The sequence below is a fragment of the Perca fluviatilis genome, chromosome 21, assembly GCF_010015445.1.
Source record: "Perca fluviatilis chromosome 21, GENO_Pfluv_1.0, whole genome shotgun sequence".
Classification (NCBI taxonomy): Eukaryota; Metazoa; Chordata; class Actinopteri; order Perciformes; family Percidae; genus Perca; species Perca fluviatilis.
The window spans coordinates 17,851,918-17,878,288 of NC_053132.1; the positions used below are offsets into that span (position 1 = coordinate 17,851,918).

A 26,371-nucleotide genomic window follows, 5' to 3' on the forward strand; every position below is an offset into this window, starting at 1 on the left:
GTTAAAGGGTTTTAAAGGGAATAGATGCCTATTCACATACTGAGGTTATAAATATGAACCCTCACTCTAGAAAAAAAAGAAGAAAAAAGCCTGGCTTGTTTGCGCCACAGTTCTCAGCACGGCACTGAGGGAAAGTATTCACAGGCGTGTATGTGTCTGGGTAAAATGTAATGACATTATTCTCACCAGGATGACCCCTCATTGTCACCACGCTTTCTTCTCCCGAGCTCGTGAAATTGACATAAGCTTTACAAACATTCCAGGCATTTTTTTCTCAAGGCCGGATTTCTTTGGGGGCCTTTCATAGAAAAACCCCCAGCATGAGCAGCACCACCTAGCACACCATACATACATTCTCCGGTCAAAACAAGGTATTCAGAGATATATATATATATATATATACTGTATATACTGTATATATATATATATATATAAGTATTCATTTAGAAAATAATCAGTTTTAATTTGAATAAAACCAGCTTACTGTTTGTGTATGATTTTAATTAAATAAATGTTTAAATCTGAGATTTAATATGTATGAGATTTAACTTAAAAAAACTGTGTAATGTTAAATTACATTGCAATATACTGTATGACTTGGATTCAGATTTTGTGGCCAATTTTCTTAACGGAGTGATGAATTAGCACTTTGGGAACGCCCGGCCTCCTGTATCCCTTGGAGTCTGCAGAGATGTGAGATCTCCTCTTTATACCTGCAGGTAGTGGTAAAGCTCAATGCAACGCTCTTCTGAAAATGAACACTATATGATTTAACACATCGAGTGACTTCCTGACCTGCCCAGGTGGTTGTCAATATAGTCCTGCAACTCCGACACCTGCGCCTCTGCAACTGTTGCCCTGGTGATGAGAAGGGCGCGCTCCTTCTCAAAGTTCACCTGTTTAAAAAAAGAAAGTCTTCAAATCACCTTCATCCCAGAAAATAGTTTATTTCTTCAAACTAAAGGTTTAAAGTAAGGTTGTAAAATTGTACGTTTTTTTTTTGTGTGAGGTACAAAATTTGACAATCCAAACTGTAAGGAGTGAGATAGTTTTGTTTACCAGTGTAGAGTCTGTGATCTCCCTCAGCTGTTTCCTTATGTCCGTCCAGGATTCCTCGAATGCCGAGCTGATACAAGTTACATTTTTCATAACTTTTTATGACACAATCCACAGCTGACCACATTTGTCAATTGGTAAAATGCAAAAAATGACACTCACTCCTGATGGCTTAAATTCTGAACAGGCATTTTTAAGACAGCCACCTGCAACAGAAAAGTCAAGGTGAAGGTCTTGAATCCCCATAAACACATATACAGTATGTACTGTTTGTAAAACAATGAAGCAATATCAATGAAGATTTAAAGTGTGCAGCATAAACAGAATCTGAGCTGCAATATTTTGCTGATAACAAGTGAAAACTGTTATTTCTGTTATTCATATTTAAAGGTCAGGCTTTCATTCAATTACAGTTTATGAACTTTATTTTTCTTAAAAGGAGTTTCATTTGAGGAGGCGCATACACACTGGTTTTATGGGATTCAGACGCTTTGAATATTTCTTGGCCCGGAAGCAGTGACTTCCTGGAGTCCTTGCTGGTTGGAAGTCACTGCCCTACAATTCAAATGATTGTATTTCCAAAAAAAGGCACACAATTTCTTTAAAAACACATTATTATTTAATTTTATTTATTTATTATATAATTATTTATTCGGGTTAAGGCATTCGATACTTCACTACTCCTTAGTATCGACTGTTGAAAAATGCCTCGTCATTCAATACCCAGTTTCAATACCTAAGGAGTAAATCTCATCGACGTCAGTGAGCCAATAAGCACGCAGCATGCTTCTACCAAGAGCTAATACTGCTGGAGAATGGCTGTTAAGTGTTACACGTCCTAGAAAAACTCTACGTTGTAGGAGCTGAAAAATAAAAAAAAAGATTTGTCCCGTAATGTTGTAATTTTGTTTTATAAAATAGATTAAGGCATTGGGAGTGGGGATTGGTTAGGGTTAGGGAAAGAATACCAATCAGAGGTAGAATAAGGCGGGCCACGAGGCACGTCCTTTGACGTCGACATGTCTAGCGAATCCGATCTAGCATCTACCCTGTGAGTGGAGATACAAACTGTTGCTATGATACAACAAAACAGCGTTGCCCGAATCAACAACGGGCCAGCGGCAGCAAAGAGCATTCGGTGTAAAGGCGCTGACACACGATAATCGTCTGTTGGACAGTCTGGCGAAGTAGGTGACTCGAGTCTGTTCCGTGCCGTCGTCCGTCTAAGGGGCTGTCGGCCTTCATTTTGGCCGACCTGACATGTTCAGTCGGAGTCAGACATGTTCAGTCGCTTAAAATGTTTTGAGATCGTATTCTGAACGAGCCGCCATGACAGTCTGGCTTTGAATTTACGGAGAAAACAAACCCACGTGACGCGTTCGTCCAATCAGCTGCCGGTTTTAATTTTTTGGGCAACAATACAGATTAGCGCTGCCTGCTGTTATTGAGACGGCAGGGCTCGAGAGTGCGACCAATTTGGTCGCAAATGCGACCAAAATTTGTAAGGGTGCGACTAAGATTTTTCCTAGGTCGCACCGGTGCACCTAACGTCCTCGCATCCGCTGCCTCTCCACTAACGGAGCGATGTTGTTTATATCGATATGGTTTAATGTTGCGTTACATGACCCATTCCTTCTGGAAAGCCGTGCCTGTGTTTGGATTTGTAGCGGTAGCTTTACATAAATATTTTTTCCTACTACTATGGGCCAACAGTAAACATAGAAACGATTAGAGATACATTTAAATGACCTACTTTCACTTAAGTACGGTGCAGTAAAGTCAATCAGATGTCCGTGATCTGCGTAACGACAGTACAGTGGGACGTTTGCCTTCAACAGAGCAACAGTAATAACCTAACATACCATCATTGCTGAGTTTAAACTACATTCTCGGTTATGTTTGCACTGAATAACGCATTCAATAAACAGAAACATAACTCTTGCAGCGCACATGAACAGATGCGCAATATTAGCTCACACATAAAATAGCACCCTCGTGAATTAGCCTGTTGCTAACGTACATTCATAAATCCTGCATAACATCGTCCAGTACCTACAGGACATCAGACTTACTTATTGATGCACGCACACAGACAGTAGTGTCGACAAACTTAGTCCAATGAAGGGAGAAAGGAAAGTGTGATAGCGCTCCACTTTTAACGCTTTTTTCTCTCTCACTCGAGACCGCTGTGTCCAACGTTACTAGAAGGTAGAGCGAGTTACAACTGACAGGGAGAGAGAGAGAATGTATCACTACAGCCAATCTTGTCTTTGTTAGTTTAAGACCGACGCACTTGTCAATTTCCCGTCCAGCGCCCGCGACTAGAATTAGTGTGTTTGACCGGGGACACAGACACATCGGGCAGCCATCACGATGGGCCGTGATATCGTCCATCGGCACAACCCTATCGTTGAGTAATAGCGTGTAAGACGGGGCCTGCTGGATCATAGTTCATAAAAATGCAGCGCAGTGACGATACAGACATTTCATAGCCTACACAAGACGGGTGTAACGCCGCTAATGAGTCAGCCGTCACTCTCTGAGTAGCCTAGCATACGCTTCAGTCCATCGCACTCCCCCTGTCTTTCGGTCGTTCTTTTTTTTTTTTTTTTTAAGATTTTCGGCCTTTATTTTGATAGGAAAGCTGAAGACATGAAAGGGAAGAGAGTGGGGGGATGACATGTACAGACATGAAAATCACTCACCTTCGGGCGAATTCGCCGTTTTGAAACCAAAATAGGTGACCTACGTGAATCGTGTAGATTTGATGAGAAAATGTTTAAGGGGGGAGAGGGGGGGTGTAAGTACTCGGGTCTGGTGCCGTATGACTATTTTAGAAAAATAAATAAATTAAAAAGTCCACATGGGATTTGTTTTAATGCGCTGGATTTAACCATACTGTCTATAGCTTTGACCAATCATCGAACTTCCACCAACCAATGAAACGAGTTCCACCAACCTTCTGCAGCGCATGTTCAAGGAAGACGGCGGCAGCGGTAAGACGGTGCTTGCTAGTCATTAGATGCTAGTCACAAAGCTTCGGTCCGTGCACTCTATCATACGAGTACGTTACCGGCAACGACCGCTACCGTTAAGACTGCGACTGCGCCTTTACTGACCGACCGTGATACAAACAATACGTGTGTGAATGTTCATAGCGGATCATGATTCGTAAAAGCTATCTGAAGCCCAAACTGCCTTGATAAAGCTGTCTGTTTGGACTCAGCATGGCAGGTATTTAAACATAACGGCCTTGTCCCAGAGTTTAGACTTCTAGCTATATGAAAAGATAATACTGCCACGTTTTTAATAAATGTAAATAAAGCAGCTAATATCAGCATGGACAAAATCATGAATGTACTAATTTGCTTTTTTGATGATGACCTGGCCAAAGTAGTAAATTTTAGTTTTCACAATGATTCATTGTAGATTGTGATTATGATATTATTGCAATATGTAAATCCACATTGACTCTTTATTTAATATATGGTTGGAAGAAGTACAAATGTATCCAAAACTTTTTAGTCTTTAAAAATTATGACTTTTATTATTGTGTAATGTCAGAAGGACTTTAACTGTTTTGCCAGTCAAATTAACTTTAATGAGTGCATATTGAAATATTACACTGTTGGTTGGCAAAAAATGCATCTCAAAATGCATCAGAATGATGCTTTAAAATATGGAATATTTAAAATTTTCTTCTGGGGGGGCATGCCCCCGGACCCCTAGAGGGGGTAATATCCTTCTCACCTTTTTCACCCCTGACCCGTTTTCATGCCTGTCATATAGGAAAGGGCTGCAGGTCGGAGTCAAACCTCTATATTTACCAACTGAGCTATCCGGGCGTCCTCTCTCTCTTTTAATCAGTCTGTTATTGTTGTTGAAAGCTTATGAAGGAGCTTTCTCAGGCTATTTATTTTAGCTAACTTTCATTTACATGTGTTGCAGCTGTATATTTTCAAACTGGTAAAGAAAACCCTGTCTTTGCATTTTATTTTAATCACAATCTGTTTTAATAAAAGAGCTTGTGAAAAGTGGCTTTGACTTAAAACTGAACATTTAGCCCACTTTGTAAAAAAATACAGAGCTATATATCGTGTATCGCCATTCAGCGTTACGGCGATGCGAGGAAAAATTTGGGTGCACCTAAATTTTGTGCTGGTGCACCCAAAAGTTAGGCGCACCAGTGCAACCAAGGCAAAAAGTTAGTGTGGAGCCCTGAGACGTATTAGGTCTCGTCTCTTCGGTGTGTTCTGAGGCACTTTTTGAACCAACTCGGGGAGACCGATCAGTCCGACTGGCTTTTCTGCCGACGGTTGGCCGTCTGGTTGGTGTGTAACTGCCTTAAGGCATACAAAATTAACGAAATGTACAGCGCTGAAAAGTCGTCCATGTTCTCCCGCTTTGGATGAATTATAAGACCATGTTGTCCATGTTGTTGTAATTTTGACAAAGGTCAACCGGAAGAAAAATCCTTTTTCTGACCAGACGTATGTTGGCAGAGCGCCACCTACTGTACCGGAGGATGAGTTACTCCCGTCATTCTTCCCCGCTCATGCATACGGAGAGAACTAGTATAACCAGTCCCTCCAGAAAAACGCGATTATGCGATCGCATAATTCAATACATAATACGCCAAAGTCCGCATATTCATGCGGGGGTCGCACTTTCGCCACATAAATTGCCGATTTCCGCGCAAAATATGCGGTGCTTGCATGATTTAATAATCCCCGCATTTTCGTTGTAAAAAAGTCACATATATCTTAGCAGAAAGTTGAAAAAATTTTGCGTTTACTTCACACAAGAGCAGCCATTTTCCCCTGTTGCCATGGGAACGTTATGAAGTGACGTAATTACGCGACATGAACATCATCGAAAAGCAGGAGGTTGAATTTGACATGTACTTTGAGTCTCTTAAGTTGGTATCCAATAAGAAAGCTAATATCGGATATTATCGGAAATTTCTTTGTTTAAGTGCTCCTGCTGTCTATATTATTAACGATTTTTAAAAGTCATACCCCGGTTACTTCTGTGCATGTAAACGCACTGACTAACTACTGACACTGCTCCGACAGTCACCATGACAACAACCCAGTTAAGATTGAAAAGCAACCCATCTATCAGTACTCCTACAGTATCTGCAGTCCACCTCTGCAGCAGTTAAAGATTTTTGTTGCCGTAGGACACAAACTTTGAAGTCATTTTTTCCAGTTCACTGCTCACAAAACAAATGCAGTTTGGCTTTATAAGGAAGTATGGACACAAAGAAGAATCCCAACAGACCAAATCCAAGCATTCACCAGACAAAACAAAAGCAGATCAACCCACTTCAAAAGCAGCCATCTTTCTTTTGTCCTACCTGTTCCCGGGCCGCCTGCAGCTGACCCTCCAGCCTCGCTTTGTCCTGGCGAAGGTGCTGGAGCTCCTTCTCAGTTTCATGTCTGAGCTCAGTGGGCTCCAGGCTGAAGCAGGCTTCTGGGGGTCCAGGGTCAAGACCGCTCTCTGGTTTGGCCAAGACCAGCTCCCTCTGAACCCTAAAGAACACAGTGTATGGATGTGGCCAGTTACTCATTATGGATTAACTGGGAATTTGCTATTGTTGGCAGTGCTGGTACCCTACCCCTCTAATCTTTGCTTCTTTTTTTTTAATCATTTAAATACCAAGGAAAGGAAAATATCTAACATTCACAACTCATAGATATGCAGCTTGTTATGAAGAGTCACAAGTAAACATGGCTTTGTACTAAGGGCTCCTAACTTGGGTTGGGTACTGTTCACATTTTTACCGGTACCAGTTTACTTTATTTAGATTTTTTTTTAACTCCACACAAAATAAAACACTTCCCTTCCTCCTCCCAAACCCGTCACTACAATCAAATAATTATATTCATTTCTTACATGGCACAAGAACTTTGTTGTATTTGTATCTTATTCCGTTTTTATTTTCTACCTCTTTTTAACTGCTCTTAAATGTTTTATGTAAAGCACTTTGAATTGCCTTGTAGCTGAAATGTGTTATAGAAATAAAGTTGTCTTGCTTTGGCCTACAACCTCCAGCCTGTCAGTCAGTCACCAGGGCATTGAGAACACTGTGGTGCCTGCCTGTCTCAGAGGAAGTGTAACCGCACCGCGAGCGATTTCGCCTTGACATTATATTATATTGCAGCAAACGGTGTCTGCGTGGAGTTTTGAAAACTGTAACCACACCTGCACCCACTTTATCGGCATTGCCGTGACTCACTGTGACTTTGTTTCGCTCTGCACCGCACCTCAGCGTGTCAGAGCTGAGCCCCGCTGTCTGTCAACATGCAGAGAGGACAGATAAGCTTGTGCTTACGCGCTGTCAGGTACTAAAATTTGGCACCGATTGATTTAACGTGAATCGGTCCTCGGTAGTACCAACGTAATTCGGTACCCAAAAAAGCACTGAGTTTGTTATTCATTCACTCAACACTGGTGTAGCAAGTTTCAGCAGCATGTTAATGGAATATGTATAAACACAGAAAAGCAGGGCATAAAAAGACACATACCCGTGTCTACATTAACAGTTAAGTAGGCTTATTTCATACTCACCTGTATGCAATAAGGAGAGCATGATGGGTCTTGGTGATCTTCTGAAGTCTCTTCTTATAGGAGCGAGCAGCAGAGGCAAGCTGTTCCTCCCTGACCCTGTAGGTTGAACGAACATCCTGGAGCATTCTGTCCACGTGTGCCCTCATCTCAGAAGTCTCTGAAGGGTTTTTACCTTCTCCAACTCCATCGATGTACTCCTAAGACATGGACAAGGATGTTGTGTTAAACATTGTCCCACATTACTTTGTAGACATGATTGTGTGAGCACTGCAACTCACAGCTAAGTCCTGTAAATAGCACACAAGCCTTGCACGGTATTCCTCATTCAGCTCTTTGACTTGAAGCTGCAGCATTGAGTTCTCTTCTTCTACCTCCTTCACTTGGCTCTGAGAGCACATCAGGGCCTTGGATAAAAAATAAGAAAAACATGATTTGACACATTTCCACCATTAATTCAGAGGTTGCAAAACCGTGATAATATCTACAATCATTTGAGAAATGTTTTGTAAATCAGTATGGGATTGTTCATACTCACCACACTCTGCTCAAATAGTTCCTGCTGTCGATTGTGGATCGCTCTCTTGTTCTCCTGGTGGGCTTTCCCCATTGCCACCCTGATGACCAAACACAGGCTCAACAACAAGAGAGTAGTGACCAAAATCCACAGACAGCCACATCACAGGAGCAACGCAAAGAGACCACATCACACACACAGCAAATAAAGCCACAGCTTAGAATAAAAATCAAAGAGGAACCACAGAGCAGATATGCATGTGGGATGAACACTGGGACATATATCCTGAGATGGGTTTGGCTGTTTTGATGACTGGAAATGGAAAGATAATGATGTTTCAACGTAATTAAGCTTGTGCACGAGTAAATGGCAAACACTGTCTGGGCCTTACACTTTCTCCTCCAGTTTCTTCAGCTGCTCCTCGTAGCTGTTCTTCATTTTCTCCAGCATGTCTTTGATCTCATCTTGGTTTCCAAGTAGCTATGTGAGAGCATATGAAGGAGGGAAAAAAAGGCAAATGAGGCAGTTTTAGTTTATTAATGCCTGTTAAACATACAGTATGTGTTGACCACTGTTGCAAACAATAATATATATGTTTTGTACAAAAATACTTACAGTTTTTTCCATGGACTTTTGTTCCTTGTCCAAAGCTGCCAGATCCTCAAGCTGTAACAGTAATGATATGGAATAAAAATGGAATAAACATTTAAAATAAAACAATATTTCAAGGGAGTGGCAGTAGCTCAGTCAGTAGGGAGTTGGGTTGGGAACTGGAGGGTTGCTGGTTCAAGTCCCCATACGGACCAAAGTATGGTGGTGGACTGATAGCTGGAGAGGTGCCAGTTCATCTCCTGGGCACTGCCAAGGTGCTCTTGAGCAAGGCACCGAACCCCCCAACTGCTTGGGGTGCCGTTCCATGAGCAGCCCCCTCACTCTGACATCTCTCCATTAGTGCATGTATAGGTATTGAGCATACATGTTACATGTAATTCAGGCCTGTGTGTGATGTGGGTAATAACAACAGAGTGAAAACATTGTAATTTCCCCTTGTGGGATTAATAAAGTATAAATTATTATTAAACTTTTCTTAAATATGCTCTTTTGTTGCCTCTAAAAACACATTCACATAAGTCAAATTTTGCTTTATCATTTTACACATGGACAAGAGCAGTGAAGATGTCAGTGAACACACTGTCTGGGCCTCACCTTGACCCTGTTACGTGACATGCGGCCCTGGGTAGTAGTCTTCACACTCTGCTGCTGCTCCTCCAGCTGCCTACGGAGGGCGTCCTGGGCCTGGGCCAGTGCCAGCAGCTCAGCACTTAGCTCTTCACTCTGGGCCACCTCTTCATCATGGGCCTTAGCCAGAGCTAGGTAGTTCTTCTTCAGTGTGGTGTACTCCTCTGTCCAGTCTTGGCTGCGCTTCTCTCCCAATTTCAGACGAGCCTCAGCAGACTGGAGTTCCCTGAATAAGTTGTCTCGCTCCATCTCAAGCTCTGTTTTTCCACCAGCTTGGTTCAATATCTAACGGGGGGTGGGGGGAACAGTGCAGCACAGACAGATTCAGGATAAAACTGAAGTGCAGCACAGTCAGATTCAGGATACAACTGAAAACTCAATTTAACCCTGAGTAAACGTTTTCCACAAGCTTTTTTAGGCGTATTTAAGCTTCTTGTCCTAAAATCCTCACTGATCAAATAAAGTCAACATTTCACCCACTTCTGGTGTACCACTACATCACTTCAACCAAACCCTCACCTTGTTTTTCAGCTCAAACTTCTCTTCTTCAAACTGCTCTTTCATCTTGTTTGTCAGAATTTTCTCCTCCACAAGCTCCTTCGATATCTAAAATGGGAACAGGGAACATTATTTTTTCTGGTTCTATACTGAACAGATACATTGAACATATGAACTCTACCTTGAGTTTTTCCTCTTCACTCTGGACCAGCCTGCAGGACAGATCTGTGTTGGAGCCTGCCAGGTGGCCCAGTCTGCTCTCCAGGTAGCCCACTTTGGTGAAAAGGCGTTCATTTTTGTCACGCAGCTGCAACTAAAGTAAGGTGAACAGAAATACTTTGCTACAATCTGATGACAAAGGCACATTATACACTTACATTTTCTCCCATGTTGGCTGTATTGTAGCTAAGGTTACATATAGCAAAGACAACATTATGCTAACAGCCTCTACGTGTGTTGCCTATGTTCATATTTTCCCTCATTAAGCTAGCTAGCTTACTTCAGAAACCAACCACCTAACCTAAACTGGCTTTTTCCAGGAGTAGAAAGTGTAAGTTAACCTCTGTATATTAAGACTGATAGTGTAATTACTTACATTTTCTTCTGTCAGAGCTTGAAGTCGCTCCTGAAGTTCATTTAAAGTTGTGTGGTGGTCCTGTGTGTCCATCTTTATTCACGTTCAACTGCTGCTTAAATTAATGCACTCACTGTTTCCACCAACAATATGTTGCCATGGCCTCGACAACACCGAAAAAAATGGTGTGGGCTGTTTTTCTTCTCTTCTTTTCTTTCATTTTTTTTTTTTATACTGCAAGGAATAGAATTTCATTGTAAATGTTAGGGAGAAAGAAATAGTTTTAACTGCTCTCTGGTGTCTTTGACCTTCACCACTTACATTAACTTCAAACTAACTAGTGAATCCTGTTGAAGATTAAAGCGTGTTTCCCTCTACATTGTAGAGACAGTGGCGCCATCTTGTGAGTACAGTTAGAAAAGACTCAGATTGGGATTGATAGACCAACATATTCTGTAAAATATATGTAAATCAGTAGTAATAATGACTTCATGTTATGGTTAAATAATGGATATTGTCTGACCAGGGTGTAGCAGGCTTACATCGTTGCCAGCTCCACCAGCCTGTTTAGTCGACTACAGGCCTATGAATATGAATACCACTACCGATATATATAAACCTTCCAGACCATACAGTGCAATTTAACTGAAAAAGGTTTTATTATAGTAACTTTTCAATGTATAGGAACAATGCATTGTAATGTAAAACACATTGATTTACATGTGCTCAGTAAAAATCGACTCACAAGTTATCAAAAATATCTGAAAAATGCTTTACAGAGATATGACTTTTGACACTGAGAGGATACATACAATTAATACATTAATTGAATTAAAAAAAATACATTGTACCAAATGCATGTAAACCACATAATCAGGTCTGGGGATACATCTATAATAAACAGCACATTCAAAGCCAAATTTAGATATAAAATTCAGCTCAAAGGCGACAATCTGTATTCATCAATTCTGCAGTTGTAAAATTAATCCAGGATTGAAGGTAGAATACAAGAGCTGCATTAAATAAATAAAAAAAACATTCTTTTACAGATCATACAGGTTATTTGTGTTCAGCTTTTTGAAAAAATAGGGTGAAGATTCAGTAGAATTTAGTAGGTCTAGTGTGTATCTGTATGCACTACCACTGCATTAGATTGAAAGATTGTTTACATCTATGTGAACATGGCCATTAATATATCAAAGCTCTACAATTAGAGCCTCTAGTGTCAATTCCTTCAATTGGTCCTAAGTCACACTGGAAATTTGCACTCTGATGTATTGCAGGTCAAAATATTGTTTTTTGAGGTAGGAGACATCCTGTCTCAATGAGTATGGAAGATTTTAAACAACCTCATATGGTCTTGGTGTAGCGATCTCCTTCCCCCGTCTCTTCTGTCTTCGCTTCACAGTCCATGCACGTGATAATCAAGTGGCTTATATTAAATGCTGATTACTGTGCTCATTTTACCCATGTGATTTGTGTTGCTAACTGCACAGTCGTTCCCGGTCTGAGAAAGTTCAGACTCTTGCATATTTATGCGCTTGAAAATGTGGATTCTTTATACACATGAATGAAGAATCCAAATATATGAAAATATATTATATTGTTTCAACAAAATAAAACAAATCATCAGTAATATCGATTTAAGATACATTTAAGTCCTCCTCCACTTCGTCCTCCTCCTTCACACCTTGCTTGTGGTCACCACGATCCATGGGTACACCCATCTCTTTTTGGAGGGACTCTAGGCTGGCTTGGCTAACATAGTACCTGACGTTCTGTGACGGCAAAATCCTTTGGAGCTCCTCCAGCTTACGGTAGGCCTGGAGACAAAAGACGGAAAGGAGAGCAGTAAATCTGGAGACATCAACTGACAATCAAGAGGATTTGACAATTAACACTTTCTTTGACAGGATGCAGATATTTTCTTTAACCAAAGTGTCCTTTAATGTAATAAAAAAGCTAGACAAAAATGATAGTCACCACTTGGAAGTTGCCTTGCTGACAGTGGTGCTCCACCAGGAAACCAAATGCATCTCCAATCCTGACAGCAGGGTCCAACTCCGGCTCCTCCAGCAGAGCTTCACATAACCGCACCGCCTCATTAGCATCCTCCGTATACAACCTGCAGACAAAAGCTCAAAACATCAGACGAAGATTATAGACAGACAAATAACAAAACTTCCCACAAAAATGTCTGTTTCGGGAGAAAAATAAGGTACTTATTAAGATACAAAAAAGAACAAATATGAGTTGTATTCTTACCTGCGTGCGTGGACAAACTTCTTGATTAGCGTGACTCTATGCTGCAGGTCGGCCAGTCTTACTTCCTGTTGTCCAGTTGAAGAGTCCTTTGCTTTTGAGAGGCACTTGAACGCCTCAGTCAAAGCATCTAGAGCCTTTTCATAGTTCTGGTAATCATCAATCTCAACCTTAACAACGGTAAACAAGAGCAGCAAGCATACACTGTGTTATTTGAAAAAAGGTATTTTGCCTGGATTATTCTCTATTCAAGTTACAATTTATAAGAACCAGAAGTAGAATAACCTCATAAGAACATTTTCTAAGGGAACATTGATCCTACTGAACATGCTTGATGTTATTTAAGACCACTGCCCTAAATTTAACAGACTTTTTTTTTTAAATGCTTATTGTCAATTCATAACCAGACAAGTACCAATAATAAACATCATGAAATGGACGGATATCTTGTATGAGGTTTTGCTCTACCTGAGCACAGGCTTCATAAAAGCCAGCCAGCAGGTCCGGTGCCCTGCCTTTAGTGTAGAAACCAATGATTGTCTTCAAGATCTCTGGATTTTTCCGCCAGTCCAGAGACTGGAGGTAGTTGGCGGCCATGATGAAAAGCTCCTTCTGACGACAAACATTGGCGAAGAATACTATTTTCTCTGTGTCGCCTGACTTTAGCAGGGCCCTCATGGCCTGTTTAAAAAAATAAATAAAGACACATTCAAACATTATTACAGTCATATTTTAACTTGCATATGCATGTATTTGTGTGTGCGTGTATTGCACATGCCACATGACATCATGACAGAGCAGATGGAGTAATCCCTTGTCCACTCACCCAGATACTAACAAGATGTTCTAAGCTTGCAGACAATCCATATAGTGTTTACTACACACCACAGTATTACCTTGGGCTTGTTGCCCGCCTGTGTGTATTTCTTGGTGGCCAGGTGGTAATTGCCCTGACGCATGCAGCAGTCCGCTATCCTCTCCAGCAGCTCCTTTCGGGCCTCTTCAGACAAGTCTTTTGAATCAGTTACGGTCATTCTCTCTGCCAGCTCCTCTGTGATGGTTAAGCTCTGGGTCACACACAACTCCAAGGCTTGATGGTACTTCGTTCATACACAAATGAAAAGACACACATATAATGTAAGTATGCACACGTGATCTAATATTTTCATGTATGGGTGATGATGTGTCACTAACAGGTACCTTCTTGGCTGCTACCAGTAACTCCACAGCCTTCTCATACTGGGAGTGCGTGATAAAGAAGTCAGAGCAGCGGGCCAGTAGGGCTGGGTCAGAGTACTCATTTAGATCCTCAGCGATCAGCTGAAGTGCAGAAAACTGCTGGGTGGCAAAGGCCAACTCTAGAGCTTTGGAGACGTAACCAGCCTACAATAGAGAAAATTAGAAGAAGAAAAAAACACACAGCTGTAACAATAATTTCCCCCTGGTTTTAAATATTTGGCTCAATACTGCCCCCTCGTGGAATGATTTAGAAGGCATCAACCTGAATGTAACCTCAGACATTTGTGCATTTTTTTTGTGCATAATTGAAATTTATGAGGGACCTTGTGGAACAGTGCGACAGCTCGGTCCATGTGGGTGCCTTTCTCCTCGTAGTAACAGGCAGCCTCCATCATGTCCTCAGCATTACTCAGCAGAGCCAGGTTCATCAGCTGGTCATCCAGACCATTCTCCTGTTTAGACACGATACACACGTCAACAACCCACTGAGAGAAAGACTGGAGCACAGCAACAACAATGAATGAACAAACATGTTAAGAAAATACAGAATACACAGCATTTTCGACAACGAATACCATGATAAATAAAAGTCTTGATTCATAAATACCTGTATCTCGGGTATTAGTAAGAATGAGCAGAAAAATACACGGTGGAATGCTTTACCTTACAAAGTCGTATGGCATTGTTGTAGGCCTGGGCTCGTGTGTAGAAGTGGACAGCCTGTTTGATATCATCATGGCCCTCATAGTGTCTGGCCAGGTGGTATGATGCTGCCCTGTCACCTGTGTCATTGGCTATCTCAGATGCCTGGTATAATAAATACATTCTCACATTTATGGACAGCTCACTATATCAATGTTATTACTGCATGTTTATTATTGCATGTTTATTACTGCGATACAAATAGTGTATCTATTGCAAATAACGAGAGTTAAATCACTGTGGAATGCTGTCCCTTCAAAACAATTAACATCTATATTTGAAATAAAGCTAATTTATCCAGTGCAATACCCATAATGAGTGATATTTTTTTCAATAAAATATTACATGACACCCAGAATACAAACTGAGTCACCTTCTGAATGTTCCCCATGTAGCAGTGGACTCGAACCAGGGAGAGGTAATCCTGGGCACATTCGTAAAAACGCAGCGCTGAATCCATGTCTGACTGGCTTTCCAGGTACTGGGCCCACCACTTATAGATGTTCCTGGATGGAGAAGATGATAGGACTGATGTTTAAATGCATATAGTATGCAAAATGTGTAATATGCTCTTCAAATGACAAGGTTTTTACCATCAAGAGAAACTCTGGACTTACTTGTCTTTCATTTTGTTAACGTAGATCTCTAGAGACGACGTGTCATCCTGGAGCATTCTGGGCACTTCGACCCTGTGTGTGTCTGAATGCTCATAACTGTAAAAACAAGGCTGACAATCACACTTTGTTTCCGTGGCAAATTTGCCCTTACATAGAACGACACAAATACTTAACCCTTGTGTTGACTTCGGGTCAAATTGACCCGTTTTCAATTTTTGTTTTATATCAGAAAATATGGGACGTAGAAATAAGCGCTGAAAATGTGTAGAAGAAAAATGTAACAATTTAAAACGTTGGAAAAGCAAAAACAAACTGTGAAAAAATGGCGTCAAAAACGTCGAAAAAAAGAACGGGAAGACAACACAAGGGTTAAATTCAAAACTACCATATCATTGACATAAAACAACAGATTCTGTCTCACTATGTGAGGGCCAGGGTCTTGTCGCCAATGGACTCCAGGTATTTGGCATAATTGTAGTAGGTGGTGCGCAGATGGATGCGATCATGGTTCTCTGCTGTTTCCAAAGCTTGCTGCCATTGGCCAGAAGCTTGGTAGAAATTGTTCAGCAGGTCATAACGTTGACAGCACTTGTACAACTTTTCTGCATCATCCTATTAAAGGACAGGAAAAAGATGATTGAAAGATAAATGCTTTTGGTCCGGAAAGTCCCGTGGTCTTTGTGTGGTGCAGTGCCTAGGCCTAAAAAGAGTATGTATTATTTGTAGCCAAAGGATGTGCATTATGTTGGACTAAAAGTTTTTGGGGTTATTTATGAAGAACAGAAAAAATATCATCTGGATGGATTTTATGATCTGGACTGGGGGGATGGCGTTTCTGCTTTCATTATCTTATATGTTCTCTACTGCATTGTCCATCTTGTCCAGGGTTTTTTTTTCCCCGTTTTTGAATGTATGTTGTTTTTCTCCGCCAAAAAATTATGACAGAAAGAATGGCTGAATAAAATAAAGTATAGTACGTTATTAAATAAACATTCCAATTTTTCAAATTTTAAAAAACTGTAATGTAAAACGAAAGAACAGCCAAACACGAATGAATAAAAAACGTACTCCATAAATAGGGCAGATAAAAATGGGCACATGCCACTATTTCATATTAGCTTGATTGTGAGTGAGACATGTCCCATCGGTCATTTACACTACTTAAATCTCTTACCAGCATGCCGAGCTGAATGGCCAACATAGCCACTTGGGCTTCTGGTTCAGGCTCAGCCTCGGCCTCTTTCAGGGCTTTTGCTGCCCTGGCATTTCCCATATTCCCAAGGCACACACGCGCCACATCCAGCCGGCGGGTTTTCACACACATCCGTGCCATGTTTTCCCATACCGCTTTACTACAGAGAAAAGAGAAATGGATTGTTTGCAAGGGCAATATGTAGCTCACTACATTGGTATTTTATTATTCAACAGCGAATACAGTTACACACAATTATTTACAGTTTAGTTTAGGTCTGTATTTTAAGTCTAAACCCTTGCTGGCCAGACATCCAGTACTGAAGTACTGTTTCAACATTTATCATAATTAAAACAAACACTGATATAAGCATAGAGATACAAGAATGTATGCAGGACTTTAACCCAAAGCAAGAGGCGTGCTTTTCTAACTCTGTCTTGACTTTTTTTTTCTCCTTTTGTCTCGCTGACGCAAATCAGCCCCTCTACCCCCTTTTACTTCTGCTTCAATTCCAAATTTAAGATTCCACAGCCATCTGGTCTCTATTTGCGTCCACCTCCCTCCTCCTTGCTTTAGCTGATACAGATGTGGGCTGTTTATTAAAGTTGGCAACAGGAAATACCCCAAATCTTTAGAGGCCCTGCTAGAAGAGGGGGAATGGAGGACAAGTGAAGAAAAAAAAAAGCCACAGCAGTAGCCAAAATCTTCCTCTATATGGTCACAGAAAACCAACCCTGACAATGAAATGTGAGATACTTGCTGAGAAAAAAAGAGCTAGCTGCACACAGGGCGGCAAGATCTAGAGAGCCAGAAAAGGAAAGACAAGAGAAGGAACAGGTCTACATTTGGCCCCTCTTCCCATCCTCTTTTCCTCTCAGGAAACACATCCTGTTGCTGGCTGACTGTGGCGGCCAATATGTTTGTTGCACACGAGAGAGAGGACTTTAGCAAACGCCCCCTGGGCTCCAGACAAAAGAATACACAACAGTGACGTCTAAGAGGGGGTCTTTTGGACACTCTCTCACAAAAACACACACACACTTAAAGTGCTCATGAAGGAGGGAGCTGTCTGTTTAAAGCTTTTTCCATGCTCTACAGTTGCAAACTGATGTCTTGGACGATGACGAACAGCAACTCCCCCACATTTCAACTCTGACCTCAAGGATTTGCAAAGAAACAGTGAGCGAGAGAGAGAGAGAGAGAGAGAGAGAGAGAGAGAGAGAGAGAGAGAGAGAAATACAGAAAGAAGCAGAAGGAGGTGGGTTAAAGGACATCTTGTTCCAGTCAGGCAGTGGGTTGAGAGACAGTCTTGTTAAGCCTCAGTAAAGCCACTGAGGAGTCAGCGCTGAGCAACACTGTCCTGAGAATCTATGCTTATTTGAATCTCTACTCTTCCGAAGGCAATGTGAAGTTGCTGAAGGGAAAGACCAGGAAAACAGAAACAAAACAATCTGTTGCCTACACAGAGAAGCCAGCAGCACAAACAGGAGTCAGACCAGTGCAATAAGCAACGCACTGAAGAAGGAAAAGGAGAAGATAAAGAAAAGCAAGCAAGGAGCAAGATCCAAGAGTCAAGCTGCAGCCAGCCGGAGCCAGGGGAATGGACCTAGGTGCCACTTGGATTAATCCCCGTGTACCCGAAGTGCTGTCTGAGGAGGAGGGCTGAGGCTCTGCTGCAACGACAACCAACTACTGAATGAGGATGAATGGAGATGTCCTTTAGCTAAGCCTCAAGACAACACTTGACAATTCCACCTCTGCGTGAGCTGGGACAGCACTCCTTAACAGCTGGAGGAGGAGGTGGTGGTGGTGGTGGTGGCGGAGGAGGTGGAGAGGAGCCAGGGGGCCCACAGCACTGTCGGTGCTACTGCCCAAGAGGAGAGGCAAGAGAGCGGGCAGGACTCTGCGGAGGATCAGGGGTCGGTGGAGGGACACGAGGGAGGGGGAGAGGTGGCGGGCGCCAGGCGTCGCATGGCCGTGCAGAGGCTAGTGGCGGCAGCGGTGGCGGTAGCGCTGCTGTCCCTGGTCCTAAATAATGTTGCAGCCTTCACCCCCAGCTGGGTACTGCAGGCCCTGGAGGACGGACGCAAGCGGAGTGTAGGACTATGGAGAATGTGTCCCAGTGGTGGGGAAAGGGGCCGCGATGATGTCCAGGCTGGGAGAAGGGGGCATGGGACACAGAGGCAGTGCGAAGGTCTGGGATGGGGCTCTGACTATGCAGGCTACCAAGAATCCCGCAGCACTGTCAGATGTAAGTTTTTATGCTAGTTTTGATTTAAAATGCAACATAACATTGTTATTTAAGCATGCTTTCTAAAAAAGAAAAGGATTTTAGCCAACTTCAAAGTGTCCTATCTCTTTCTCATCAGACTGGTTGACTGATTGATTGGTATATCTCAGATGTAATAGTTCTCAAAAGCAACAAACGCAGTGCTTTTTGTGGGGTGTTTTTGTGACCGGTGTCAGGTCATAGTAGAAATACTCATTTTTGAATTTTTACAGAGGAGACAAACTGCAGAAGAATGTAACTGTGAGTCAGTAAAGAAATACGTTCTATTTTCAGCAGGTTCTGATTGGGTGCCAGAGATGGTAACTTTATCTCAAACCAAAAAACTCAACTGGCTGGATTAACAACAACAACAGCTCAACTTCTTATGTACAACATCCATAAATCCAACCCAAGCGCTTTGCTTTAGGTCAATAGCAGTCTGATGTATTAGTGTAAACAGTAGCACATGGCAGCCAGCCAATACTTTATAGTATGCAATTCATTTTAAAGCCAAATGCATCTTTTTGTTGGGAAATCATTTTGCTGACATGGTTTACACATATCAATGCTATCTGCTATCAAGTCAGAGTCAGTGTTGTTATGGATTTACCTGCTTTACTAAATTAAGCTCCATTGAGAAATTTTCATTCAAGAAAAAAAGTCTGGCTAACTTTCCTGGGCACAATGGGCCTAATGCCTACTAACGTTAGACAAAGACGTGCCTCTCCATTCATTATAAATCTTGATCATGTCAATGTCACCTTGCTACAAATATAGTATACTATATTCCCCTTTAAGATCAAGACCTCTGATTTAGACTCAACCTAACTTGTCATGCATATCCAATTAATGCATTTAGATCACAGTGCAGGAAAAATGACACAGCTCTTCTTCTGGTCCCTTAAGTGCAGTTTGACATGATGCGGGCGTGTAACCTGATGGCGACGGTGGCCCTGACTGCCGGTCAGCTGATCTTCCTTCTAGGCCTGATGGAGCTGCCCTTTATCACACAGGAATCACAGTGGTGGGAGGAGGCCATTGCTGCACTCTTCCAGCTAGCTAGTAAGTACCGGTGTTTCTATAACTTTGTTTGTTTGCATCAGCAGAAAGACGAGCCTCAGAGAAGCACCTTTCTGTTGAAGTATCCTTCTATCCAACCAATTATGTACATCACATCACACAGAAAGAGAAAACCAGATGCTGCAGGGCAAAGTTCACATGCTCTCTAGTGCCAAAGAGAGGAGATAAAATCACAGGGAAGCTAGACTGGCTGACTCTCCTGCACTGAAGATCAGGCTCTGGGGCCAAATACTGCAGGAAGACAGCAAAATGAAGCACACCTCTTTACGCAGTATCAAATAAACATGTATTTTTGGAAAATGGCTGCTCGACTACATTTGTTACTAAATGTAAGTCCAAATCCATGGTAAATGTAGACAATGTACGTAAAATGTGATGATAAGTGCACAGTAGTGGAAGCTATAACAATATTTGATCCTACTGTACTACTATCCATCATCAATTTCATTTAACCATGGTTTGCTGAAATCAGTGTTTCTGATTTTGGCGTAGTATAAATAAACAAAATAAAACAACAGACCAGCCAAACTAAGTGAGAAACTAGGAAACCAGAAAACAGAGAGAAGGCCATCCACGAGATAAATTAGCACAGAACATAATTAAGTGTAGTCATGGTAACAAACCCACTGCTTCACAACCAGCACCTATCCCACTGTACCACATCAAGAGCTGGCTGGTATGGCTTGTACCAGTGCCCCTGCAGAGGAAGTGTGTTGTGTTGTATGCAGTGGCTCAGCCGGTTGGTATCATTGTGGCAGAGCGGCATGAAGGGGGTCTGCTCTGGGTCTAAATTTAGTCCTAGTCCAGAGTCCATGGGCCAGAGCTGCAGCGAGCCAGGGAGCGACTGTCGGGCGCCAGGATATCCCTGCTCAGGACGAGGAAATGTCTGTGACTACCTGTTATGCAAACCCCAGAGCTAAAGAAGGAAAAAGAGGGGAGGGGGAATGCACGGGAAAGACAGTTTCGACAGGGACTGTGTTTGTGTGTGCACTGGCAGGAGGGATTTGTGCAAGCATGCAGGTCTGTGTATGTCAGTGTGTGTGTGTTGTGATTGTGTGTTTATAGTGTGTTTTGGTACAGAAATGTCCTGTGGTACACACAACAGCAGGGTGGGAATTGCCTCTATCTAAATAAGATGGTCTAGCTTTTATGTCTGGGTTTACAAAATGTCCATGAGTCATCGTTAGCGTTTGATCTTCTAAGACCTTGGCGAGAGGATTGACACCCACCCAACATTACAGTATTTTCCAATATTAGACAACACCACCAGCCAAACCTCAGTGACCAGGAACTCATCTCACCACAGCATGATTAATAAAGACAATGGCAATATAAACATAAATCATGATCACCGACATGGCTGCTGGACATGTATAGCTGTTTTAATAATATGGTCAATGATGACTGATGAGACTATGTCCGCAAATGCCGTAATAGTAACAATATGTAGTAACAATAGTAACAAAGTCTAAAAAGCAATAAAAAGTACACACCTATTTCCCTGACATCTAAATATAGTAATGCTCTCTAAAAATGGCATCTTTCAATTTTACTCTCTTACCATATATGGCCAACAAAGCTGCTGAGTCATAAGCGGACATGTGTCTTGGCAACTGGGATGCAAATGGGATGCTTCCAAACAAAAATAGATTACTCAGGACTGGAGAATATTAAGAGTAATTATGTCATTGTGTTCCTATGCTTGTCAATATGGTTTTTCAATATATTTTACTTTTTTTTATCATTTCAGAGTTTTAATAGAATATGAACCTAAGCAGGAAGAGACAAGCAATTCCTATTCAAGAGCCATTTACTAGTTTTTTCCCCCCCATGACTTTTAACCGTATCAGTCTTCATTGGAGATGGAGCTGATTTTTCATAGAAATAGTTGTTTGGTAGTTTATAGTAGTTCATGTATTTTTTTTCCTAAGGTCAAGAATGACCTGCTAATGTGTAGAAGAATTAACTTTGAATTTAGATCTGACACGATTAGATAATTATATAATTAAGTCAATTGACAGAATAATAATTGGCAACTATTTTGACAACTAATTAGTCGTTTCAGCCATTTTTCAAGTAACAAGAGCCTACAACCACACTATCGGCTCTGACAGTAAACCCAAGAATCAACAAATACAAATTTTGCCCTGATGATTGCACTAGATGCCATTCCTAGAGACACAACACTAGCATGGTTAAAAACAATGCCAGCTTCTCAAATTAGCTGTTTTCTTTGTCCGATAGTAAACTTAATACTTAAACTCAAAACAAAACAAGCAATATGATTTTATGGTTTCAGGGAATTTAATGGGCAAATATTTTACTATTGAATGAATCGATAAATAGTAGAACTGCAAAGATCGATTAATCAGTTAGTTGTCAACTATTAAATGAATCGCCAACTATTTTGATAATCAATTAATCGGTTTGAGTAATTCTTTTAATGAAAAACAGTACAAATTCTCTGATTCCAGCTTCTTAATTGTGAATGTTTTCTAGTTTCTTTACTTCTCTATGACAGTAAACTAAATATCTTTGAGTTGAGGACATCATCTTGGACTTTAGAAAACACTAATCAACTTTTTTCACCATTTTCTGACATTTTTTAGACCAAACAAGTTATCCATTAATCGAGAAAATAATCAACAGATTAATCGTAAATGAAAATAATCGTTAGTTGCAGCCCTAATTACTAAAGAAAATAATTGCCAGATTCATCAGAAATATAAGCTGTCTTCAGTAAGAAAAAAAGGCTGCAAAAATACATTAATAATGGCTTTCCTTTACTAAATTCATTCAAGGGGCCTTGTTTTCCAAATACAGTTTCTTTTTTACCATTGAGTAATCCATTCCCTATTCCTACTTTAGACCTCCCCCACAGAGTCAGTGAATGGGCTTCAGCTCTCAATGAATGGAGATATTTTTACCCATCACACTCTTTCTGAGGAATGTTTTCATTTTCAGACGTGCCAAAATGCTCAGCTATTGCAAGCAGACTGTGGGACAACAATATCCAGTTCCATTCAGTGATATCTCAGCGGTTTTGGCAGGCCCAGTCTGAAAGCACAATATCAGTCCTATCACCCATGGACACAACTCTGGAATGTGTTTTCTGAATGGACACAGCTCTAACATGTCAAAAGTCATGAGCACGGGTCATGTCCCTCTGAGATGCACATTATCATTTCTGTTGATTTTGAGGAATTGCCAACTGTGGGGCTCAATTCAGATCTGTTAAATGTGTCTCAGGAAGGAGCCTAACTTTTCCCAGAAATCTGTGGCTCAAGAGATTCCTGCTAATAAGGGAGGTGCAAAGGTTTGAGCAAGACATCCAGGCAGGCTATTCACTAATCAATTATGTGCCCTTTAAGAATAAAGAAAGACATAACTATTTGGAAAGAAAACAAAACCAGCTAAATGAATTTCCAAGCGCTGACCTTAAGATAAGACTTACTCTGTGACAGATCACGTCAAATGTCCAGCAAATATATTAACCTAGAAGCATAGGGAGTGGAGAGGAGGGAAGGAAGGAAGGATGGAAAGAGGAAGAAGGGGAAGGAAGTTTGAAAGATAAGTCTGTGCCAAAAAAAGAGGTTCACACAGCCCACCCTGACTGGAACCTGGACAGGAGATTATTCATTTTCTTGGATAAGGAGCCAGACAGGTTAAACATGAACAGATTGAGCAAGCATTCGTATGCGTACACATGGTGGTAGACACGCAATGATACACAGACACAATTATCCACATCCTCACTTAAAACAATGACATACGTCTTACTGTAGAGGTAGGGAAAGAAATATAAATGAACTCCTCCCTTGGTGCCGCTGACTACTTCAGGAAACTAACTGATTCATATCCTAAAGCACCAACATCCATATTTCCACTGATTATTTTTGGTCTCTTTATTTATAACACTGTGGATGGGGCAAGTTTTCAGACATGTATTGTGTCTACAGACCACACTTCAATGCTGTAAATGAGGGATCGATGGAGGGATACTTAAACAGCGCCCATAGCTGTGGGCTTCCATACACAACTCTTAAGAATGAGGAAAGGTGTGGGCTATGGAGACAGTAACTAACTTTCCACAGATAACGTCGATAAAACAAAGTGGAGATCAAAGAAACAGCATGGAATTAAAGGCTGTGGCTTTTTACCTTCACATGCAAACAGGAGTTCCTCATTGCGTGACTTGCTGTGAATCAAAGAAAATGGGAGATAAAACATCTCAAAGGCTTTTCCGCACATAAATTCATGCTCTGATATTTTTAAGCTATTGAGAACTTTGATCTCGAGATCTCAGAAGTTCTTCCTAGGAGGAAACAGATTTCCAAATTCAAAGGCCGCACAAAGAGCTCCCGCTGAACGGTGCAATACAATGCTACAGGGATTTTAAATGTGAGCATGTGGGATTCCAAAAAGAGGTTCACTTGCCACGCACTGTTTTTTTAGTATAACTTTAAAGTGCGGCTTCCCAAATACCATAGAAATACTAAGCTAGTAATAGTAAAATAAATACATACATAGTCACAGAAAAGAAAATATTCTTCAGAACAGTTTTTTTCTCCTTGCTCTGTCTAAATCACATTTCTTTTTCTGTGACGTTTTTAGATGTTGCTACATGAGAATTGCGGTGCATTTTCACTGACTGAAAACTTTTCTCTATGTGCTTATGTACAGGTTTCGTGCTGGTGATTGGACTTGTGACCTTCTATAGGATCGGGCCCTACACACACTTGTCCTACTCCTGCTACTTGGACATAGCTGCTTGCCTGCTGGCCACGATGGCTGCGGCCATGCTCATCTGGAACATTTTACATCGCCGCGATGACTGCCTTGCACCTCGAGTTATAATCATCAGTCGCTCACTGACATCACCTTTCCACCCACGCCTAGACAATGACTACGTGGAGTCGCCTTGTTGAGCCAAGTAAAGCAAAAAAAGGACAGCAGACAACTCTGACAAGACTGTGCTCTCAGCGTTTCATGTTTTACTCCAGCTAGGAGCCTCCAATGTCACATTCAAGAGAAGAGGGAATTCATGTGGCTCTACAACAGCTGGACTAACATGTACCTGCATTTGTAAAACTCTATATTTTACAACTTCTCCCACCATAAACAAAGATATCAGAATTTTTGAGTTTGCTGCTCAGTGCACAAAAGTCACAGAATTAACTAAAATGTATGTATAAAGCAGCCCTAAACTACCAAACATATTCAAAACCGTATGATATTTCATTTATTCATGCTTGGGTGAGCTGATTTGTAGCTAAATATGGAATTCGGACGAGGACTGTCTTATATGAAACATCCTGCTTATTCAAAGATCAAGCTGGAACTTGACCTTTTGTTATATGTGCACTTATTAAATGGCCTCCTGCATAATTATGAATTGGAAATTATAAAGGATGTTGAAAACGTAACACCAGAATACCTCATTTGTTTTCATTCACTTTGAGCTTATTACAATTATAATACATTAATATAATATATTAATATTAATGATATATGTTGCAAGTAAGTAAACTAACAAGGTAAAAGCAGAAGAGTCACTCTGCCTTTTTGGTTGGGCTTACCCAAATCAGTGACAATATTTTATTTTAAAACAGCCAATGAGGTGATATTTTGATCAAATAAACTCACCTACTGAAAAGAGGAAATATTTTCAATAGTCATAGCCACATTAATATTTTTCCTCTTGAACAAGTGAAAATAAAAAGACAAATGACCTGCCAATTAATGTATTTGAATTTTTCTTTAAGCAGTATTAGTTAAACTGATGGTAACTAATGTTTTGGCAATGTACTGCATTTTGAAAACACAATACTTATTTTTCACGATGTTTTCTCTGCTCGCTTGTGGTACATACTGTATACTTAAATTAATATAATGTAGTTGTATAAAGAACAGTGCTATCACTAGTACTAGTATTATTGTATTACTTCTGCAAAGAACTCCAGGCCATCTGTGGGTCTTCCACATCGCCAAACATAGTGGCACATTAAAATAATAACAGATCATATCAATTTAATAAATGTATTGGTAAATATTCAAACACAGTGGTGGTTGTTGTTGTTTCCGTGTTTTGGTGTCCAACACCAGACCTGACAAATGGACAACACAGAACTTCATTAATAATTTTTTTTTGAAAATGACAGATATAACTAAAATTTGTATTAGATTAATATTTAGCAAACTTTCATGATTGTATCTGTGATTTTTTAAAGTCAAGGTTCCGGAGTTGTTGACGTTATATCACAGCAGTGATATATTGTGCACAATATATACAGTGCAATAAAAAAGTAATAAATATAGTGCAAGCATGTGCTGACAAAATGTATTTTGATTATTGAGCTTGTTTCTTTAAGAAAAAAAAGCTTTTTCTTTGGTGTTTTTTTTTTTTTTTTTTAAAAAGGAACATGCTGACTTATTGGGACTTTAGCTTATTAACAGTAACCCCCAGAGTAAGACAAGTCGATACATACCCTTCTCATCTCTGTGCGTGTTGTAACTCTGTCTGACGCACCCAGCGCTAGCTAAGCCTAGCACAGAT

General features: G+C 40.9%; 3 protein-coding genes across 4 annotated transcripts in view; 1 reads left to right on the top strand and 2 right to left on the bottom strand.

Moving 5' to 3' along the window:
* Positions 1-486: 486 nt before the first annotated feature.
* Positions 487-10,761, bottom strand: ccdc78 (coiled-coil domain containing 78). Its single transcript, XM_039789267.1, has 14 exons — positions 10,476-10,761; positions 10,062-10,193; positions 9,902-9,988; positions 9,350-9,667; positions 8,759-8,809; positions 8,535-8,623; positions 8,165-8,243; positions 7,908-8,033; positions 7,630-7,826; positions 6,416-6,590; positions 1,219-1,262; positions 1,060-1,126; positions 796-896; positions 487-713 (listed from the first exon to the last, which is right to left on the bottom strand). Exons 1-14 carry the CDS (start codon positions 10,545-10,547, stop codon positions 626-628), a joined length of 1,626 nt encoding a protein of 541 aa, XP_039645201.1. The 5' UTR covers positions 10,548-10,761; the 3' UTR covers positions 487-625.
* Positions 10,762-11,114: 353 nt separating this feature from the next.
* ift140 (intraflagellar transport 140 homolog (Chlamydomonas)) overlaps positions 11,115-26,371 on the bottom strand; it is a 28,706-nt gene continuing 13,449 nt past the window's right edge. For both annotated transcript variants that reach the window (XM_039788552.1, XM_039788551.1), the window contains 12 exons: positions 16,449-16,626; positions 15,696-15,886; positions 15,275-15,370; positions 15,031-15,163; positions 14,619-14,762; positions 14,279-14,407; positions 13,917-14,099; positions 13,613-13,816; positions 13,185-13,397; positions 12,720-12,886; positions 12,438-12,579; positions 11,115-12,277 (listed from right to left, as the gene is read on the bottom strand). In XM_039788552.1, coding sequence (XP_039644486.1) covers positions 12,098-12,277; positions 12,438-12,579; positions 12,720-12,886; positions 13,185-13,397; positions 13,613-13,816; positions 13,917-14,099; positions 14,279-14,407; positions 14,619-14,762; positions 15,031-15,163; positions 15,275-15,370; positions 15,696-15,886; positions 16,449-16,626 — 1,960 coding nt within the window. In that variant the 3' untranslated portion in view covers positions 11,115-12,097. The remainder of the gene's footprint in view (positions 12,278-12,437; positions 12,580-12,719; positions 12,887-13,184; positions 13,398-13,612; positions 13,817-13,916; positions 14,100-14,278; positions 14,408-14,618; positions 14,763-15,030; positions 15,164-15,274; positions 15,371-15,695; positions 15,887-16,448; positions 16,627-26,371) is intronic.
* On the top strand, positions 18,320-26,154 carry tmem204 (transmembrane protein 204). The gene is made up of 3 exons (XM_039788553.1): positions 18,320-18,717; positions 19,642-19,797; positions 24,499-26,154. Exons 1-3 carry the CDS (start codon positions 18,438-18,440, stop codon positions 24,741-24,743), a joined length of 681 nt encoding a protein of 226 aa, XP_039644487.1. The 5' UTR covers positions 18,320-18,437; the 3' UTR covers positions 24,744-26,154.